General features: G+C 39.8%; 1 protein-coding gene across 1 annotated transcript in view; it reads left to right on the top strand.

Moving 5' to 3' along the window:
• Positions 1 to 1,558: 1,558 nt before the first annotated feature.
• The window catches only part of slit3 (slit homolog 3 (Drosophila)), a 232,868-nt gene continuing 217,701 nt past the window's right edge, over positions 1,559 to 16,725 (top strand). The window contains exon 1 of the mRNA XM_008326546.3: positions 1,559 to 2,777. Within this exon, the coding sequence (XP_008324768.2) occupies positions 2,584 to 2,777 (194 nt within the window). The 5' untranslated portion in view covers positions 1,559 to 2,583. The remainder of the gene's footprint in view (positions 2,778 to 16,725) is intronic.

Raw genomic sequence — 16,725 nt, 5'->3', positions numbered from 1 at the left:
TGTTGTGTAGTATTTGGGCCCTGCCTGCAGCCCAGTACATAACATTTTGATTACGCAGAAAGGAATTCTTAGGTTATGACAAAAAAAAAAAAAAAAAAAGCAGTGAGAGCTGTGAAAATCCATTTCCATCAAGTAGACAAGTGTCCCAATTCCTGCAGACCTGACACAGCCCCCCCCCCTTTGTTGCATATTCCGGAAATGTTCCTGCTGTGTGCAGCACGTGTGACCCAGACAGTCTCCTGCTGTGTTTTTAAGAATGTGAAAGGTAAAATCAGGAAAATGTCTTGACCCCATTTTTCTGTTCATCCTTAAAGGAGACGAATAAACTAAAAGAGTGTAAAGCAGTGACACGTCACACAGTGAAGTGAGTCTGTCTCTGAGAGGTGGGGGACGAAGACATGATCCCTTTAATGATCAATGTGTGTGATGTAAAGCATATATTATTATCATTTCCAACTTTGGGAATGATAATGGGAATGATAAATTCCCAAGTGGGAATTTTCAAGCACCACTTCATCCTGTCACTGCAATGTAAATGTTGAATTACAGCTCAGATGAATTGAACACCAAGTAACGACACAAAATGCAAAGGTTAAAAAGAGAAAATAAAAATGCATTTGTACCACCCCTTGAACCTGTCCACCGGTGGGGCCCGCCCCACACTTTGAGAAGCACTGACCTACAGCAATAATGGTTGTTGCTCAGGTTTTCATTCTCAGTGTTTCTGCTCTGGGACACTTTCTTCCTAATAATTATACAGTTTTTACCATGGAACTCATGTCCGTGAATGTTGAAACCCTTCCTAAATTATCCAGACACTACACAGTTTCAGTGTTCCAAGTAAAAATTACATTTCGGTGGAACATTGTTCCTGTGAATGTACATGCTGGTAGCTGTTGGACACTAATTATTAACACCACTACTAAAAATTTGACACGTAACTGCCCGGGAGCAGAGGTTTTACACGGCGCGTCTCTGGACTGATGAGAACATCCAGGTGCAGAAATTTCTTCTGCTCCACTGCTCCTTTTTTTGCTCCTTTTGCACAGGTGGCTGGAAGAGAAACCTTAAAGAAAGTCTGCAGGGAATTAGTCACTTGGGAATTTTATTCCAACAGGGCAATACATTCTTTAAGAAATAATAACACTACCACTGCTGCAAAGGAACTGGTGGGGTGAAACAGTTTGATTATTTCATCCTTATGAAGCAAATGTAAATGAAAATAATTATTAAAAAATGAACTTTCATCACTGTTGTGTCATTGAGGTTTTCTTCATGTTAAAAATCATACATTTTCTGTTCTATAGATGAAGAAAGAATTAAAAACGTTCAAAATAAAACGATGTCTTATGTCGATGACCTCTGTACCTGCAGTCAGTTTGGGCGAGATAATGGCAGTTCTTCACTCGGTCAATAGAGGGCAGCAGCGACAACGCAACATGGAGCAGAAGTCTCCTCTCCACTGCTGGAAGTCTGACCTGGAGGAAATGTTTGGAAATCTGAGACAGACGAGCAGGAACATTAACAGCAGTAGTAAGGTAGGAAAATAATTCGATATTTTTCTCTTTTTTCCACTTTTGGCACTTGCTTCATCCAGTTTGTAGTTTGTGTCATGTGCCAAAGGAAAAAAAAAAACATGTCTGTGAGTCTATACAAAGCATAAGGAGTGCAGCTCAGACTGAACATCTGCATTTTGGTGTCACCCTCTGGCTGTTGAATCATTAATCAATGAGTTCGCTTCCCAAAAATGGCTCCTGGCTCTGACGAAAATGAATGAACCCTGTGCAGATCATTACCATGATAAATGGGAGCTATAATAACATAGGAAAAGCTGCCACAACTGGAAAAAAGGTGTCCAGAAATAAAGGCAGTTCTGGGTGACCTTCCGAGTTTGCAGTTTTATTCTCGTCCATGTTTGGAAGACATAAAGTTCATAAAGACATTGTCTCTGCTGCTGTGGTGAGATAAGGGACAAGTGAAAGTTTGGAGCGCTTGCTCACTTTTCTGGTGACATCAACAGAGGGAGAGAGAGGGAGGGAGTGAGGGAGAGGGAGGTTTTTTTTTGAGTGAGAAACCAAAATCTGCCTCTCGCACAACCTCCTGGTTCACCAGTCTGTGTTGCGCCTCTGCTCTCAACTTTTTTTTTTTCTTTTTTCTTCCCTAATTCCAACTCCTCTGAAACTTTCACTTTTTGGAAGGGGATGTTCCCAGGAAGGAGGTTACAGCCCAGCTGAGCTCCTCTTTCTTCACCTTGGGAACTCTGCGGAGAACTTCTTGTGAATGGGGCGCATTTGACTTTTTACGCATCCAGCTGAGTGACGCACGCTCGGATGCTTTGGTAGAAAAACCGTGCCGTTTGCAACAGTCGCATCCCAGATTATTAATGTATGTCCTCTGCTTCAAGGGCATTGGAGTGTTTTAAGGAGCGTCTGACGGTTTTTGGTCTCCTAGGAGAAAGTTTTGGAGAACTTTATCCACCAACACCTTTTGGAGTTTTGAGGTGGAATCCCTGCTTTCACATCTTTGCAACTCCTGATCCACGGATATTTACATCATCTTTGTCTGGGAGTGCTTGCAGTGGATATGATGTCTGTGAGCGGACCGGGGAGTCCGGCTGCGCTCTGCCGGCTCTGGGCTCTGGTTTGGGCGCTGCTGGTGTGCGTCGCGCTGGTGAATGGATGCCCACACAAGTGCAGCTGCTCCGGGTCTCATGTGGACTGTCAGAATCTGGGATTGAAGGCTGTTCCGAAAGGAATACCGAGGAACGCTGAGCGACTGTAAGTGGGCATCGAATCATTATCACTAAGTGACATGTGACCCGTGGATGAGCCTTTACTTTTCCACACAGCAGCCTTTGAAACGTGAATCAAACGGTGTCTGCAGACAGAATAAATGGCATGTTTTGATATTTCACTATCAACAGAAACCTAAACCAAAAGCCTCCATTCACCTGCCTTGAATGAAGTCGACCATAATCCTTTGTGGCGGACGATTACTATTAAGTTATCATTTTACGTTTGGTGTGATAAAGTTGAAAGAAATGTCAGCTCAGAGCTGCAGGCAGTGAGCGCTACAAAGAAAAGAGCTCGTTTTTTATTTTCAAGACAACGTTCGTCAGTGTCATTCTGGATGAGAAAAAAAGATTTAGTTTCACCAGTAAAACTGGGAATAAAAGCAGAGGAACTTATATAAACTTATACTTTTAAACACAAACTATAACTCTTACAAATTGCATAAACTTATACTTTTAAACACAAACTATCAAACTATAACTCTTACAAATTGCTTTGGTAACAGACCGTTACTATATATATATATATATATATATATACATAAAGTTTAACATGTGGTGCATTTTGATGTAGTGGTAACTTATAATTGTCTAATTCTGTTTTTATAGTATCTTGAGGGAAATAAAAGTTTTTTTTCCTCTTGTTTGCTTTTTTTGACCAACTTGTCAAAAACAAATTAAAAGCAGTTAAATAGGTAAATAACTACTTTAGAGGGGTCAGTTTTGCCTCAGCTGGGGGTAGAGGTACGCAGTGCTAGGGTATTTGTCGGTCTGATTCCAGCTAATCCCCAAGTACAGGTTGTGATGCATTGCAAAAGAGAATTTTGATGTAAAATCTCTGCTGAATCACTGTGTTGACCACAGCTGTGTTGAGTCATGAAGAAACGAGCTCACAGTTGTTCTCCTTTTTATCAAAGCTGAGTTTGTTTTTACACCACATGCATTTTGATTATTTTTTGTTGGCTAATTCTATTAGTAGTCAAGTTGTATTTATTATTATACAGCTGTACTGTGTATTTGGCAAACCTTGGTTGTTTAGTTCAGTCGTAGATTGTCCTTTGGTTCCTTTACCTAATTTCTTCAAGATTAAAATTCAAGTTTCTGGCTTCGTAAAGCTAATGTTTTATGTCTGTTGTCTTTTAGCTAATTGTTGACTTTTGTCGGCTTATACTTTTTTGAAAACCAACTTTTTGACCAATCATTTGACCAATTGTGAGCAAACACATCGCTTATAGATTTGTACTTTTCTAAGTCTCCCTGGACAAAAGCTGCTCCTAGTGGAAAATCTGATGAATTATCAGCAAATCTGATAATTCATCAGTTGGTCTTTACAAAACCTAGGTATATATTTCTTCAAAGAGGGAAAGTACCCTCTATGAAAATCTTCAGAGCAATTTCAGATATTATAGAGGAATTTTGCCCCAGGTTACCAGTGATTTCTGACCCTACCAATGACCCTAAAGAAAGAAGGCAGTTAAGGAAAACAGAGCTCACGTACAGCACATTCTGTTCAAGTACTTGTTAAAGTTAAGGAGAAGTTAAGCTCATTAAATCTTTTTACAACCTTTTGTCCTACCACTGTTTTAACATTTGTTTCAGTGAGTCATGCAGAAAGTCCCTAAGAACGTTTCATGTTTCCTGAACCAAACATTGGCTTACATATATATACACATATAATGATATTCACTCCTAAGGCGGAGAATGGCCTCTGACAGATGTTGCTGCCGCTGCCACCTCTGGCCTGATCTTGACACACTTTTACATCCCTGCAGCCACACACATGCAATCACAAACACACAGACGGACACACCTTTGCTGTGAAGGTATGGAAGCCATTATGCATGACAACACAGCAGCCAAAAGTCCCCGCAGGGGATCAACAACAGACCAGGGCCTGAGACAACAAACACAATCAGTGGGATCCACTGAAGGGTGCCTGTGAGTGTGAGTGTGTGTGTGTGTGTGTGTTAGAGCAGTTTTTGTGTAAATCTAAGAAGTCAAAACTACAGCTATAGATGGATGATTTCTCCCTGAAAATGCACTCTTTTATGACTGTGTTTCTGCTTTCATTTTGCTTGTGCAAAGTCGATTCTGTTCTTTGCCCGGTGTGAACAACAAACACTGCTCTTCTTCCATCCCACCGGGCTGCTGTGGCCTCACAGGATCTGTTGGCGTTGACACAGGAATCCCCACAAGACATTTACACCCAAAGAAAATAAATAATTAGAGCGGGCTGTGATGGCGGGCCAGGATAAGAGGGGAGGTGTGGAGGTCACCCTGCTTCTCTCTGGGTTCCCTGGGGTTTCATATTTTAGGGGAGCAGTTTCTAAAGCCTTCACTTTAGAAAGTGTGTGTTTGTCCTTCCCAAATGTATCCGGATCTTTGTTTCAGCTGTGACTTTGGCCCGGACTTTCTTCTTCTTCTCCTCCACCCGTTTCTCTTCTCCTCTCGCCTTCTTTCATCTCTCCATCTCCCTGCAGATATTTTAAGGGATTTTTTAGATGAGAAACATTAGAATAGAAAGTGATTGCAGATCTAAATGCTACGGCACATGGCTTTTTTTTTTCTTTTTTGGGAAAAAGAGAAATGAGAGTCATTAACACAAGGGACCAAACTCATGTGGATGACAGATTCCAGTAGCCCTGGTTGCCAAGTTTGTTGGCAAAAGTTCCTTTCGACGGCTGATATTTCACAACATGGTCTGGCATGACATTCGTTTTAAACTCTTTACACATTCTTTGTTAATGATTTGCATGGATCTATTAGCAATTGTTAAATGGCCTGTGTTTTGTCACTTTGGCGTAGCTCCTTTTTCTACAATAACAGTTAAAACGACTGATGGAGGAGAAGAGTCTGGACCAGTCGTACGTGATATTGTCTGCCTGAATGATGCTTTTACACTGGTGGATTACAAATGTGGTCTTTGGAAGAGTTTAAAGCTGATCTGTTCTAATTGTCAGCTGAAGTGGTAATTTGTTGTTCAGTCAGAGCCAGCCAGTTCACTCTGTAGCTAGAGATTTTCTTCCCTTTTCCTAAGTTCGCTGATCACACCCCGTGAGTTCTTTTGTTTTTAGACACCTTTAGAATAATGAGTACCAGTATGCAGTATTCCAAGGACATTATACATACTTACATTATATGGAATTTGCTGTTCTCTTATTTTGACTTTTTTTTTTTTTCAAACTGGTGCTGGTACCTTAGTCATTATGGTATTATGTTTATTTATAAGTAGACGACCGGACTGGTGCCTGTTCTTGGCAATGTTTCACCCTCGTCCAAGTATCTTTTGTAGTTCTGATGGACTTGTGACAAAGTTCTGGCATTTTCCAAGTCTTGAACAACAGAAAAAGAGCAATTAGGATGAACAATGCAGTTCATCCAGCTCCAGGATTTTCCTGCAGTCAAGTAAGAACTGAAGAACCATCTTGAATTAGAGGTCAAACCTCTTCAAGGAACCTTGAACCCACTCCTGAACTTCTTGTGTTCTGGCTTTAAGATTTTTCATGTTTTTGTTGAAGTTTAAATTTACAACTTATCCACACTCATCCAACCCATAATCCTATCACACTGATCTTCTTGCTGTTTAATGGGCACAAGTTAAAATAACCTACCACGTTGGTTAGCATAGACCAGGGAACAGGACATGACTTGACCAGGCTAATATTAACTGTATCTGTAAAGAGATTGTCGTCATTGTCAGTTGTATTTCTTAACAACCTTACAGTAACTATGCAGGGATGAATTCAGATAAAGTACAGTTTTCTCACCGCGGGAAAACGATCCAACAACACCCAGGGACACATGCTGTTCAAGTAAAGGCACAATCCCTTCTCTTTTAACTTATCTTCCGTGGAAAATCTTTTTCAGCTACTACTCTGCTCCCTTTATCAGTCCTGAGCCACATGTAGCGAATCAAAGTCATTGAGACTCTATGCAGGTTACTGAAACCAAATGTAGAGAATCACGCTTAAGTGAACAAGTATACGAGATACAGGTCATGGGAAATTCAGTGCAGCAGTTGAAAAAACAGTCAAGGCTTGGTGAATAAATAAGTTAAGGATGCACTAATAGAGAAAACAGAAAACATACACACTGAGAGTTTTCCATGGCTGCCGAGATGGAAGCGATTCAAAATGGAAAATGACTGGCGCTGTAAAGCATGATGCATGGTCATTTAAAAGTTAAGAGGCAGTTCCTACTTATTTTGTTAATTACACACGGCGCATGACTGTGTTCGAGTTCAACCTCTGTTGCTGTTGGAAGCGAACGGGGAGCTTGAATATTCATAGCCACAGTCCACCTGTCATAAGTGCAGAATGAATCTCCTTGAAATCCCCATTTTCTCCACTTTTGTAAACAGAGCATTTGGAAAGGTTAACAAGAGAAAAACAAGCGACGGTCTCAGCTCCTCACTCATCACACACACACACACTGGTGCACAAGTCCCGCAGATTACCTCAGGCCAGTCAGCTTTGTAAAGTCCTTCCTTGGGAGCCACTTGAGACCTCATTTGCATCTAATTTGAGTGGAGGGTTTCTTAGGTGGGGAGTCTTAACAGAATTAACGAGGCAGGCTTAAATGAATTGGAAAACAGGAGCGGCTTTTCTCTGGAGTCCAATTCACACCTGCCCAACGGGGAATGAACACACACACGCACAAACCTGAACACGCTCGAATGTTGGTTGTTTTTTTTTTTTTTTAAAGCTGGAGAGTCCAAACTGTTGCACCATCTGCTGGTTAACAGGTGGGAGTTAATGCTGTAACCTAGACCTGATATATATCTGAATTTGTCCACAATAACATCATGTAGAGATGCCTGGATTTCGCAGCCATTGATAGGAATCAGATGATTTCCATTGTGTTAAATAAGTACTTCTTATCTGCTTGGGTGGTGTATTGGTGAATCAGTGGTAGAAGTCTCACCTGCTACCCGGGAGATGATTTCCATTGTGTTAAATAAGTATCTTATCTTATCTTATCTGCTTGGGTGATGTATTGGTGATTCAGTGGTAGAATTCTCACCTGCTACCAGGAAGACCCGGGTTCACTTTTTGGCCAATTCGAAGAATAACGTTTTTAATTGTAATTATAAATCACTGAATTCTCCCACTCTGCGATCAATGACGCATATCTATCATGCCTCAGCTGAATTTTCTCTCCATCGATCATCATCTCGTTTGGACACACTCACCTTTTACTTTGCCAGAATGATTTGATTACGTACTTTGTAGCCAACCGCACCCTTGGCTGTGAAATACCAGTCTGTATCGTGATGTTTGTATTTGATGTTTGTATTTTCAGGTGTAAACACTGACTTAACAGTTTACATGTTAGCATGTTGGATGGATTTTGACAGGTCAGTCTGATTAAATGTATGTGTAATGGATGTACAAATATTAGTCTAGATTGACCTCCACAGCAGGATTGAACAAAACAAGTCAGAGCCCACCATGTGGCCCACCAATGCTGTAACTCCAAACTAGGGAATTCATCTGACCCAGATCTGTTTTGGAACCAGTCTTGAAAAAACAAACACACTTTGGATTAATTTTGAAGGAGCTTATCGTGCACAGATAAGCTTTGGACATGTTCATGAAATTGCTTATCCAGCCCAAACTGATATAGATCCAGTTTTTTAAGTAATTTAGAAGAACCAATGATTTTTCCCCCCTTAAATCTGATTTGGAGACATTTAAAAAAAAATCATTCCAGAAACATAATGGATCTATCCTGATGGCTGCCTCCAATAGCACAGATATGGGACACATGAAGATCAAGATCTAGCTCCAATTTCCACCCATTAAACTGGTTATGAGTTCAGATCTGTTTTCCGGCCGAGTCTGAACCAACTTATCTGGTCTGAATCTGTTTTTTTTTTTTTTAAACCTATTATGACAACATATTTATCCCGATCAGATTTGGACTGGTTTATGCAAAAGTTTATGATGGATGTATTTAACCCAGATCTGACCTGGGCTTGAACTTTGTATGTTTGGTCAATTTCGTACATTGTATGTGTCATTTTCATTCTGTTATGATGGATGTATTTAACCCAGATCTGAACTTTAAGTACTATGCTCTTAAATCCAATATGGAGCTGTTATATGTTTGGTCAATTTCAAACATTGTATGTGTCATTTTCCTTGTGTTTTGTGTGTAGGTTTGTTCTAGAGTCCATGCCTGCTGTTTGAGTGCAGTGTCCTCATATTCAGTTGTCTTTTGAAGCTCGTGGATGCTGTTGTCCAGCTCAGCTGCGACCACACAAATCTGTCACTGTTTGACTGGATCCTAAACACTCTATAATCGCTGAGAAGATTTTTTTTTTTTTTCGTTTTGTTCAGTTTTGGCTCAGCTTGCCTTCATTTGCGGTCTGAGCTTTTACCCCAACACATTTCCAAAGAATCTTGTTGTTTACATGGGCTCAAATGAGAGTCAACATGATCTGAAACATGCAAAATATGTTCACAAATGATTGTGAAGCTTGTTGTCGTAAATCAGGCTTTTGTAGAAATGGTTGACCATAATGTGAGCCCATGCGGTCAGCTACAGAAACGTAATCGAAGATAAAAGTGTGTGAAGAAACGTAATAGTCAGCAATGTTATTAATATTACCTGGCGTTGAATCAGGTCTGGTAGATGGCGTTTGAAATGTTGGCCTCATAGAGACACAATTTTTTGCTAGAGTATGTTACCTGTTTTGGTATTTTTCAACTGATCGAAGGATCTGACGCAGAGTTGTGGCTTATTTCAAATTCTCAAGGCTGTATCGTTAACTGTTCTCCCCGTCCAAACAGATTCAAATATTGAAGTGACAGCCTTAGAAACCAGTGATGTATTTTTTCGTGTTGTTGACACGGCTGCGAGGAAAGCTTCAGTCGCCACTCGTGGTTTCGTAACTGCTGAAGAAACGCCATAGTTTAATGAAAAGTTCTGCACTGTTATCGTGGCTCCGGCGATGATGTAATACACTTAAGGAGCAGCGGCGTTATTGCTGTAGCAGACGGGTCTTAGCTAATAAGCGAAAACCACAATGAGCTTGCTGTTCTCGAACAACCTCCGCAAGTCACGCCTATCTACTGTACCCATCTCATGGTAACAATTTTGTGTTGGAGGTTTGATTCACTGATGCTGTGCCAAGTAGCACATGTCAGGGTAACCAATATTTAGGCTTCAGTTCTAGGTCACTGGGTGATATTCTCATCTCCAAGTTCCTCCAGTGTGCGGGCAGTTGACCTTTTTATATAATGACTGCGGCGCTGTCTGCCAAAGAGACAGCCAGCTGGCAACGACCCTGGCCTTCTGGGAAACCGAGCAAGGTTGATGCGGCATACACTGTCACTCACATGCTGTATTCGCATGGTACACACTCCTGTGTGTTTACTGTGTACAGGCAGAGGCCTTCAAACACGTGAAGGTGCACACTGTTGGGATTGTGCTTGAAAGGGAAGTGTGCTGTCGTGTGACCGGAGAACGCGTACAAAAAAATTACAAAAGAATTAATTTTATGCAAAGCAGAACATCGTTCCTTGACATTTACCACAGTATTAAGATAATAGAAGCTAAATGTTTTATCCTAAAAAAAAGGAAATAGACATGTTAGTGTTATATTTGTCTGCTAAGATTAGCTCCCGTACTTGCTAGCAGCAAGAACATAGTATCACTTTAATGAAGCAGTGATACCTTATTGACATTTGATCTCTTGAATTCAAGATGTACGACTTTGCAGAAACCTTTTTTCTAAACGGGCGGAATATTGTGCTTTTTAACGACTAAAAGAAGTAGCTTTGGTTTTCTACTAAGTGTAAGTCGTACAAGTAGAAAGAAACACTACAATTTAATCCAACTCTGATTTAAAGAGATAAAACCAGGTATTTTCAAACCATTTATTGAAATTGTCCTTGAAATTACACCCATTTAGTTTCCCCACTCATGTTTCTTTAGTGGAGGTATTTTTCTGCACTAGTGATGACTATCTTGGGTTCTAACCCTGGCATTTGTGTTATTGAGCCTCTCATAACCACAGAGAAGAAAAATATTTCAGCACTTCAGCCCGAGTGAGAATTGTCACTGGCATCGCTTTAGCGCAGTGTTATTTCTGCGGCGTTATTACCTTGACACATCTCTTTACCTTGTCATTAAATAAGTGCCGCTAGTGTTAGACGACCTCTTTCCAAATATTTAAGGTCAAAGCCGGACCACAAAGACGATCGTCTTACCGTGATGGATGTTCACAGACAACACTGTAGGTGATTATTTCACCGCTTTCCTTAATTTCCTCTTCAAAGTAGGTTTTTCTAACCTGCGGGTAAGTGTGATTGGTCGTTGTCTGTGTTTTTGTAATCTCTGACCATGACCAGTACAGATAGGAATGATAATTTGACAACTAAAACTACTAAAATAAGGCTCAGCGTATATGTGATGAGAAGTAACTTTTAAGCCTTTGAAGAAGTGAAGACCGGGAACTGCTTTACAAACACATCATTGCCAATTCTGCTGGTCTAAAGGTGGCACCTCAGAGATAGATCAGATGTAAACAGACTTGGAAAAAAGAGCGCATTCAAACTCTGCAGGAAGATATACTGTACAAATGTACGTAGGCACGCAGGAGAATTTATGCATGCAACCACACATGTAAAAGGGCACGTTCATCATTAAGGCATAAATGCACAAGCACATGTACACTCATGGTAAACTCAGAAGCTCTAAAGATGCAGTGGAAACTTTGACATGTACAGTGAGGAGGAGAAAGAGGCTCACATAAAAACAAGTCACGAATGACCTTCTTTGACTTTGGTAAAATGTCACTGCTGTGGACCTGACAATTATCTCTGTCTCTATGTCTGGTTTGTGTCCTTAAGTGTGTGTGTGTTAGGGCCGTCACTTTCTCCTCAAATCACATTTAAATCAATTTCTCATGACACACTTTGAAGAAATTCAGGGAGCCAGCTAGTCACGTGTCTGCTGAATGAACACGCACAAAAATCTTCAACCGTGAAATCATGTTTTTTCCTTTACAGACACTCACATAATGAGTGAGCAGCATGCGAAGGCACACGGGGATTATAGTAAGTCAAATCAGCATTGTAGTTAATCAGCAGCATAGATAACGTTCATGAAAAACAAGATTGATTTTTAGCTTACTTGCTAACAACAAAACACCGTAATGGACCTACAGCGTTTCATGGTTACGTCACTGTCTCCAATAAATTTATTATGAAAATCAGCATCTACCGTTCCAACATACAGCATTAAAAGAAACTTTGCACGGGAATTAGTTAATGAGTGGAGGGAAGAAATAAAACGTGACGCTACACATGGTAGACGACTTTGTCAACATCGGATTGAGCTACATTTGCTTACTTTGGTTTGTGTTGTTTTTTCCTACCCTTCATAAAGACTCCCAAGTGTAAGTCAGACTCTTCTGAGCTCGCCTAGATGAGTGACGGACGTACTTATGTACAGTATAATAAAAATGGAGTTGTGTCGCACTGTAGCTACGGAATTCCAATATAAGTCGAGGTCCCCGGTGTTGTTTTTCTACACAATAGTAAACTAATGAGCAACAATTCCACAAAAACCAATGCATTTTTAATTTCTTGTTTTTTCGGCTCTGCTGTTGTGTTTGCCTGCCCAGAAGAGCTGTTTAGCTCAATTACAGCATTAATGTCTAATGGGTGAAACAGTCCGTGTCCAAGTGGCACAGGGTTCAAACTGTGAACTGTTGAACTTTTTTTGAACCCCATTTAAAAACTGATATTGGTGCTGCAGATGAAATGTGACAGTCCTAGTGTGTGCCTGTGTTTGGGTATGTGTGTGTGTGTGTGTGTGTGTGTGTAGGCAGTAAGCTCAGTACACATTTGATGTTAACAAGCTATGCCACTGTTTTGTTCGACCCCAGTCACCAAAGCAACATATTATATTTCTGCTGCAGGAGGTTCTGCTGCGTGAAGTCTCTCATCTCTGCACATATACATACGTACAGTGTATCTGGTCATTAGGCAGTGTGTGTGTGAACAGAGTGAATGTGTGATTGTCACGTTTTGATCCAATTCTGTTTGGCTGCCTTCACAGGCGACTCTGATCATCTGTGATTCAAACACTAAGAAACAACAAAGAATTTTAAGAAATTGAGCAACGTAATACTGAACAGAGCTTATGAAGGACAGAGATGTGATTGGCAGAACACAAAGATGTGCACAGATATGTGTGTGAAAACCCGAGAGAAGATTCAATACTCCTCTGGATTCCCACTCAAAAATCCCATCAGTCTTGGATAAGTAGGTACTTACACAGAAGAGAATGGATTCAAGTCAAAGAAAAGAACAAAACAAAAAATGAAGTATGGAGTTTGACAGAATAATGAGGTAAATGCCGAACATGGTGGAAGGAGATTGAAGAAAAGTTAAATTTGAGGAGAAGTACAGGTTGGATGGAATGACCTGCAGTAGACAAAAGTGAAGTGGAGGAAAAATGACTGTCCTTGAGGCTGTTGTAGGCAGGCGCTTTCACTGACTAATGGTTTCCTTATCCTTCATCTCCTCCTCACTTTCATCTCTATTTTTGAGAAACAAGTCGTCTACATTCTTCCCCTCCTTTTTTTTTTTTTAGCATTCCGGTCATTTCAGACGTGTTGAGTAGGTCAGTGAAAATCATACTCTACATAAATACAGAGAAGGATTATTTTTCACCCAAAGCAAATGTTCGATGTCAAATGTCAAAATGTTTCAGAGAAAACTTGCACAGCCTCCAACAGAATCTGTCTAACAGTCGTGTTTTCGAACAGGATTTTTGGCCCAAAATCCAGTATTTTTGCTCTTTTTTTTTTTTTTTTTTCACTGACCACAAGTCCTGACCCAGTGTTTATTTTTGACCAAGATACAATGAGGTCACTTTTCCATTTAGAATTTGAGAGTTTAAGTAAGTGTTGTGTTGTGAAATCACACATACAACAGTGACATGGATCAGAGGTTAGAATGTCAAACACTGCAAAATGTTTTAATCACTTGCATGTCCACACCCTGTCAAGTTTATTTTTAGTTAATCCTGAAAGTCATTTGGACATGGAGTTGATTTACGAGTTGACCTCATCTGTCTTTGTTCAACATGAGGATCCCCTCATTAATAACTTTTCCACTCATTCTGTCAGTGTTATTAACTTGTTGCCCCTTAGATTATATATATATTTAAAAATGATTATTTTTCTCCTTCATTCTGATTTAATTAATATTCTAAGGCGTACGTGTCAAACTCGAGGCCTGGGGGCCAAATGCGGCCCGCCAAGCCATTTTGTGTGGCCCGTGGGAGCTTAAAAAGCATTTAGTAAAGTGCATGCAGCAGAGTTTCTTAACCTGGGAAATTAAATGTTTTTTTTTATTACACAGCAATGAACAATATTTGCACCAAATGACTTATGGACTGGTACCTGATCCAGTCAGTCTTCCATTTTCAACCGGCCCTTCAAGGCGAACTGTATTGTCGATATGACCCCTGGTGAAAATGAGTTTGACACGTATGTTCCAGGGCATTAATTTGACAAGTCCCTTTTAGGGCATTTCTTTTGGTTTTCTGTTACTATTTTCATAGTTCCTCAAAGGGAAACGGCGTCTAAAACTGTTCCTAGCTCTTGATTTTTTTTTTTCAGTTCCAGAAAGAGAAACATGTCTTAAGCGACAAGGTCTGAGGAATGAGCTGCAGCTGCTCCTTCTTCAGGGGTTACTCCAGTGAATACTCCTCATATGTGATAAGTGTACCAGGTGCCCTACCCAGTGAAATGATCTTGTTTATCTAGGGTCCAGAATTGTAAGGCCGGGAGTATTTTAAGAAGTATTCTGTCATGTGTGATCGTGAAATATCTGTCCCTCCTGTCCTTTGGGGTCTGTCAGGTCATCCCTGGACCATCCCTGTTTCTTGGTCCTCATTTTGAACTTCTTTTGTTTGTATGATTTGAATGATCCGTCTCACCGGTGAAGATGGCCGTGTTTTCCAGGGTGCAGCTTTGTAACAGGGGAGAGTTCACTACCAATCACCATCACTTTGACACTAACCCGAAACAGCAGCAGAGGAGAAAATGGCCGACGTGTGTAGACAGTACGTGTGAGCGGACAGAGACAGGTGGCGACAATGTCATTGTTTTGAATGCTTTCTATATCGACGTCTTTTGATTTGAAGGGTTAATGTTACGCGTGGTCTTTCACACAGTAACGGAGATCGTGCAGATTAAATGTCGGCCTTCAGTCAGTCTCTGTTTCTCTTCGTGAATGCGTTTTACGCAGCAATTTAAAGTCAGCTTTGCCTTAATTATTTCTAAAGGATATTTGATCTGACTGAAAAAGAGTAAAGACAACAATGTCCACCGGAGGCAAGGGTCAAAAGATACATTAAAAGATTGACGTCATAAAACAGTCTATACATTTTGGCAAGAGAATGATATTAAAATACAGAGAAATGTCTCAGGTGGTGATGAGTCAGTAAGGGATGGCGATTGTCAGTTACTTATGAAAGCTACGGAATTGTCGCACTGCAAAAGGTCGTAACATGATTTTATATATAAAAATACTTTTACATATATAAAGTATTTAATCTTGTGTTGGTAAATAACAAACTACATAAAAGTCAGTTCAGTGGATTCCATCATGATTGTCATGCTAGCTTGTCATCGTTCCTCAAAGAAGTCGTAAAGAGTCAGTGAAAATGGTGTGGTAGAAACTCTCTGTCCTCTTTAACAGTCTTTGAATTAGTCAGATTCAGTTTGAGTTGGAGTGAAATTCTTATTCTCAGATGTTGAGTCATTTTGTTTAACTTGTCGGCATTTTTACAATGAATAAATCATGGCACAGAATCTGAATTTTTATTCAATTTATGAAAGTTTATAGCACTCGTTACTTTCCTGCAAAAGGAAAATATGCTGGTGTCAGGACAGATTATGGTCTTTATAACTCCAACTCAACACTATTTCTAGTTTGGAGGCGGCAGATTTCTGAACCTGATGATGGACATGGAGGGAAACACTGAATTTTATCACAGCCCGATGATGATTTGGCAATAATCAAAGTAGAAAATATGTAACGTAATATATGTGATGGATATAAAGTAGAATTTATTTAATTCAGAAAACGTTTTTCAGAGAGTTCAGGTTAGAGTTTTAATGTGCGTAGACTGGAGCAGCCAAAACAAATGAGGAAATGTAACCCTGAATGCACCACCTGGGGAACCATCAATCAAGTGTTGTTTGTAGTAGCTCTTACATTATACTAGAAATATCATCGCTGCGTTTGTTGTAGTTTAGAATAGTTGAAACAACAGTAGTAACTTTACACCTAACAATTATTTAAAACAGATTTAAAAAAAATCAATGTTTTTTTGTATTTGTGAGTCAACTATTTTTAAATGTTTTATTTAGTCAAATATAGTTAAAAATTTTAGTAAAACATGAAATATGAACTCATTACTTTTCAGTACCACTCTGTACACCTAACAATTATTTAAAACAGATTAAAAAAAATCAATGTTTTTTTTTTGTGTTTGTGAGTCAACTATTTTTAAATATTTTATTTAACCGGCAGTTAAAAATTTTAGTAAAAACATGAAATATGAACTCTTCTACTTTTCAGTACCACTCTTTTGTATTGATTTTAGCTTTTTGACTGTCTATCTCGTAACAATAATGTACACGTACATTGACCTTTGCATCCTCCGATTTTACATATCGAGTCAGGTAACAATTACTCCGGTTAAGAGAGTGTAAAAACATGAACAGATTGCTGCTTGGCTGAAGGCTAATTTTGAACAGTTTGATGCCAAATCCTTCCAGCCCTCGTTTCTGCTGACTAACACTGCAGGGCCAGGAGGAAAAGGAAGAAGGCAATTAGGATTCCTTGCGTAACTGGTGAGATTTAGAGAGCAAAATTGAGCATACCTATCTCAAAGAGAGAGAG

This window comes from Cynoglossus semilaevis, chromosome 15, assembly GCF_000523025.1.
Source record: "Cynoglossus semilaevis isolate Cse_v1.0 chromosome 15, Cse_v1.0, whole genome shotgun sequence".
Lineage (NCBI taxonomy): Eukaryota > Metazoa > Chordata > Actinopteri > Pleuronectiformes > Cynoglossidae > Cynoglossus > Cynoglossus semilaevis.
Note: the sequence above shows the minus strand (reverse complement) of the source record. Positions and strands in the feature narration are given on the sequence as shown.